This window comes from Mus caroli, unplaced genomic scaffold (assembly GCF_900094665.2).
Source record: "Mus caroli unplaced genomic scaffold, CAROLI_EIJ_v1.1 scaffold_17173_1, whole genome shotgun sequence".
Classification (NCBI taxonomy): domain Eukaryota; kingdom Metazoa; phylum Chordata; class Mammalia; order Rodentia; family Muridae; genus Mus; species Mus caroli.
Window position 1 is genome coordinate 11,164 of NW_018390357.1, and position 5,717 is coordinate 16,880.

Genomic DNA, 5,717 nt, shown 5'->3' on the forward strand with positions numbered 1-5,717 from the left:
TATATAGGCTGAGCCCTTAGGTTTCTTTCTCATGGCATTATTTACATTAAACTTTCTTTCCTTAAGAAATGCAAAGATTAATTCTGATTTCTTTGAACTGATATTAGAGCAATGTCCAACTTATAACACTTAGTTTATAATTTATTTTAAAACAGGTCCTCAGTATATAGCTCAGGTTGATCTTGAACTTGCAAACATCATGTTGGCAAGTCGAGTTTTGTGCATTTGTCAGACATGTTATACTACCCAAGGCTGTCAGAAACCAGGCGTTACCTTTCACATCTGTGACAGAATAGCACAGAGATCAGCTGTGTGACTTGACAGAAAAACTTTCTAATATTGTCACTGACAGTTCACAACAGAAGACAATGACACCAAGCTTATACACAAAACTGAGAACAAGTATAATTCATCTTGAAACCATAATCCAAATTTCTCCTGGTTTAGCACCAGACTGAGTCATTCTAAGGCTGAGTGTCCATGGGAGAGAACATCACAGACCCTGGACGAGGCTGAAAAATTCCTGAGACCTTTGAATCACATGACCCAGAGGAACAGGTGCACTAGAAGATTGGTATTAGGAGATAGAAAAATTATTCAGGAGGAAAGGGACAATGTGAAAGCCCAGGTGGAACCAGCAGCAAGGGTAAACAGCCCAGGGCTCCCTTGACTCCACAATGCAACCAATGCCATATAGGCAAGGGATTTAACACAGCAAACAAATTTTATAAGCATCTGAGATTTATTTTTCCATAAAGTTTTACTCATTTTTAGGACATCAATCGGTCATACAATCTGCCAAGAAGTTGCACAAGCAAAAGCAAATAATTAAGTAAAGACAGAAGCATGGAATGCTATATTGGGAAAAGTGAAATTCCAATCAGGGATGGAGGTTTCCCAGCCCTGCCTGGGTGGGAATATGAGAGATGACTGGGGAATACACACAGTCAGAGTCAAGATAAGGCTTTTTTCTGCTGATGAACTTCTTACAGTGTGCTCAGAGTAGACAGACACATAGTCACAGGCAGGTGTGGAAAGAGAAGGCACCATGGGAGGAGAAGCCAGAAACAGTGTTTAATAGCTCTGTACCACATCTGTCTTAACCTGTAGGTAAAAAGAATAAGGAAGAAACACAGATATGTATCATTAAATGGTGACATAGACAACAGCTCCTCACTCACTCAATTGACCCCAATTCCAGGAGTCCCTACCCCTCAGGATTCTACGCTCTGTCCCTCTTTCTGGTGCATACCAGGACCTTTAGGGTGTTACTATTTAATGCTGTAACCAAAAACTGTGCATCAAAGGGATTTCACCTCCTTGTGGCAATATGTTTCCCATAGATGAGTCACAACACATATTATTGGCTAGACTGAATATAGCTGTTTCCTGTTTAAACTGGAAGCATGATCTCATATTAGAGGCCATGGAGGCAGCAGGATGAAGATGGCCTAGGGGGGGTCTCCTGGTCTTTATCTCAGATAAGTGTTCAGAACTGTGTCTCCAGATTGAGATAATCAAGATGGAAACCTATCTATGAAGTGTGATATCTAGTACCATGGAAGATTATGCTAAATAGGGAATGTCCCTCTGACATCTTAGACCTGGGAATTAGTTCTCTCCCATGAAGGGAATGGTGGGCTCAGGAGGCTATGGGAAGGAAAATTAATAATAATAATTATTATTATTATTCTCTTTATTATTTTCTTTATGCTTCACAGAGAAGGTACTCTCAGCACATCTACCCTTTATGAACTGAAGTTATGTGAATGAAATATGCTGTCATGTTTAAGGGCTTCCCACAGCTTGGGCTTGTTATTTCCATTGATACATGAATTAAGACCATGACCCTTTCTTACCTCTAGTCCTTCTCTTCCATATAAGAAAAGTCATCACTGATCCCATAAGGAGAGCTCCAAGAACCAGAGCAATAATCATAGGCATGAAGGGGATGGTGGGCTCAGGAGGCTCTGGGATGGAAATGAGTGAAAGGAGAGTGACAGTCTGAGTTCCAAATCTCTGTCTTTGTCATTCTGGACTCCTACTCCCTTTCAATGGTCTCTGTGCTCACTCACCATGCTTAGCCCATCTGATGGTGATGGGCTCAGATAGCCCCTCATGATTTACATGGCATGTGTATCTATGCTCTTCTCCAGAAGAGACCACCACAGCTGCCCACTTCTGGAAAGTTCCATTACCAGAAGGCCTGGTCTCTATCACCTCCATGTCCTGGGTCTGGTTGCTTCCATCCCTCTGCCAGGTTAAAGTGATTTCAGATGGGTAAAAGTTGAAGGCCCAGCACCTCAAGGTGATTTTCCTATCTGGTCTGATCTTATGGGTCATGTGTATTTTAGGGGCGTCTGAGGGAAACAATTGGAAATTTAAGGCATTTGTCATTCTTCCTAGACATTCATCAATGCTCGTGTATCTTTCTGTGAATGGACAGGAGAGTTAGCTTGAAGAAGAGGTGCCAACCCCACAGAGCAGTGTAAATTCAGGATATGGATGGGATAATCTATTCCTGGGAAAGTTTCAGAATCACCATCAGCCAGGACAGAACAGGAAATGCTGTATCTCCTACTAGGGTTATTGACTCCAGGTTCTGTGGGGATGGAGATGAAAGACTGAGAAAGACTGTGGTCCATCCTCAGAGGGAAAGACACTGTGCATGGACCATGAATGGATTTGAGTGCTGCCCTGGTAAACAAGTGGAAGGCACTGCTGATTAATTCACAGACTGAACTGTGCTGGGAGAAGCCTTAGGCCTCTGGAGAGTTTCTCTGTCTGGTTGAATGCAGAAAACCAGAAGCCTCTTATCCCTTTGATGCAAGACTGGGTTAGTGTTCCAGCTGCTTTCTGCTGAGGAAGAAAGCATCATCAGGGGAAAGGAGCTACAATCTCAGAGCAGATGGGGCAGTTTCTGTCCTTACCTGTTCTCAGCAAACTCTTCTTCCCAAAGGTCAGGAATCGAAGGAGTAAGTTCACACATGTAATCTGCAGGAAAGGCTTCACCTGGTTTACATAGTTTGTTTTCTCCCACATTTCCTTAAGCATCTCACCTGCCTTGCCAACTCCCCTCCATGTCCTCAGATCCTCATTCAGTGTGATGTAATCATGGAGATTGAATGCTAATTCAAAGAAGCCATGACTTAAGTACCGTCTGTGCATGACTTGGCAGCCATAAGTCTTCTGGATTGTGTGATATCCTGAAAAAGGCCTCAGTCTCAGTCAATTGTACAAGGAAGGTACTTGGTGTGAAACTTCAGTGTATTTCCACAGCCCATGTGACTTTTCTTAGTGGATTTGAACTTGGATTTGAACTACAGGGAAACCCAGGTCATTGACTGAGCTGTCTGCAGCCTAGTAACCATGGGTCACATTTTTGGGTATAAAGCATGGATGCAGCACATAGGGGCAAACCCATGAGCAGTCTGATGTTTGGAATCTCTGCATGGATTTTACTCACCAATGATGCTATAATTGTAGATATGTAGCACATTCCTCATTATTTCTTTCAAGATATGTTGTTCTTTCACAACATCATCTGTTGTCTTTGCCCAAAACGCTCCAGTCTCATACATCCATGGTTCCCGGCTCTCCACCCCCAGATTCTCTCTTATACTGTTGAATCCCATGATCTGTGTATCATCCACATAGCCGAGAAAGATTAACTGTGGCTCCAGAGGTCCAGGCCATGACAGGAGGGTATATACATATCTCAGAGTGTGTGAACCTAGGGGCAGTGGGTCTTTAAATCTCCACACTCCACCTAGGAGCCAATGCCAGTCCACAGGCCTATTCCCAAGGAAGGTAGGGAGCAAGGGGCAGGATGCAAAATGGAGAAGGGAACAGAAATTCTGGCTGGGTTAGGGAAGAGTTATGCTTTCCAGTTACTGCACCCCCAGAAATGAAGTCCCCATGTTTGGTCCTTTTCCCTCAAATTCCCACACTCACCATTTGGATGCTTCGTGATGGCTAAGGTGACCATGAGCAGCAGGAGGAGAGGCTGGGATTCAAAGTTCTTCATCTTCTTGGTGAGTGCAGTCTGAGCTTCTGTTAGTAAGTATTCATTTTATAATCTTGATAAGGAGGAGGCTGATTGGCTTCTCTAGAAATCCCAATGGTAGTGATAAACTGTGTTTGCTTTGAGGCATGGAAAGATGAACTCTTGTAAGAGCAGTCCCTAGGGCTCTGATTCACCAGCTCAGATCTAGCTCTGGGGTGTGGGATCATAAGTGCAGTGTGTGGTAAGACAAGTTGTTTACCTTGATGCTTGAACTCCTGGCCATGATCACAATGCTGTTCTGAGTCAATATGATAGGCCAGAGACTCAGTAAGACTCAACAATTTCAGTGTTAGGATTTCTACAATGACTGATAAAGAGAATGCTCCTCAGAGTGAATCATGATTGTGTGGATTATGTCAACCAATCTTCATCACATTTAAACCTCTAATTTTGTGACATTTGCTTCATCAAACATTAAGAAAGTACATAAGAAGAGAATGTTTGCAAAAAGTAACAACTATTTTCCAAAATACAATAATGAGTTGAATACAACTTCTGCCTATTTTTATTCTCACAGTTCCCATTAGATATTCTTGGGATTTTTAAAAATATGTTTATTCAATTTACATCCTGATGCTGTCCCCCAGATACCCTCACAGAGTTCCTACTGTATCCCCCACCACTTCTCCTTTGACATGGTGGCGGCCCCTCCAAAGTTTACCTCGCCCTGGCACATCAAGGCTTTGCAGTGCTTGGTACATCTTCTTCCACTGAGGCCACAAAAGGTATTCCAATTAAGGTAATGTATTCCACACACAGATAACACTTTAGGGACAGCCCTTGTTCAACTTGTTGGGGGCACCACATGAAGATGGAGTTCCATATCTGCAATATATGTATATGTTCAGCATGTTTGGGGATGTGATTGGGAGGAAATAGATCAGAGATGAAGGAATGCCTAGGTCCAAAACAATTTGCTCATTTGTTAGTGATTCAGTCTCTTAGATCCCCTGATGTCTAGGTTAGTTGACACTGTTGGACATCTTCTGGAGTTCCTGTCCCCTTCAGAGACCTCAATTCCTAACTCAACACTTCCATAAGATTCCCCAAACTCCATCCAATGTTTGGCTGTGGGTCTGTGTCTGCATCTCCTTCAGTCAGCTTCTGGATGGAGCCCCTCAGAGGACAGTTATGCTAGGATCTTGCCTTTAACTATAAAAGCATCAAAACAGTGTCATTGATTGGAACTTGTTCATGGGATCTGTCTCAAGTTAGAGCAGTTATTGGTTGGACATTCCTTCATCTATGATCTATCCCTGGTCTCCAAATTTCTTATACACAGGATAAATTGTAGGTCAAAAATATTGTGGGAGGTTTAGTGTCCCTATTGCTACAATAGTGTACCTTCCTGGTTGCAATGAGTTCATGGTCTCTAAATGTTTAATATCCTGTCTGCTGGGAGTCTCAGATAATCAATGGATGTTCATTGATTCCAAGGATCATTTCACAACCCAAGCATCTGAGATATCCTCAAGGCACCCTCCCAATCATATGCCCAAACATGCTGCACATTTTCATTCATTCTCCTGGCCCTCTGGCTTTCTCCCCTGTTTCTCCCCAAAGCTGATGTAGAAACCTGCCCTTCCCCTCACTGTCTGCTCCACCACTGCATTCCCTCCCTCCATTTGCCTGATAAGATTATTTTATTCCC

General features: G+C 42.9%; 1 protein-coding gene across 1 annotated transcript; it reads right to left on the reverse strand.

The window, feature by feature from the left end:
* Positions 1-1,836: 1,836 nt before the first annotated feature.
* LOC110288607 (HLA class I histocompatibility antigen, A-32 alpha chain-like) lies at positions 1,837-4,027 on the reverse strand. The gene is made up of 5 exons (XM_021154907.1): positions 3,955-4,027; positions 3,467-3,733; positions 2,931-3,206; positions 2,076-2,360; positions 1,837-1,970 (listed from the first exon to the last, which is right to left on the reverse strand). Exons 1-5 carry the CDS (start codon positions 4,025-4,027, stop codon positions 1,837-1,839), a joined length of 1,035 nt encoding a protein of 344 aa, XP_021010566.1.
* Positions 4,028-5,717: the final 1,690 nt, after the last annotated feature.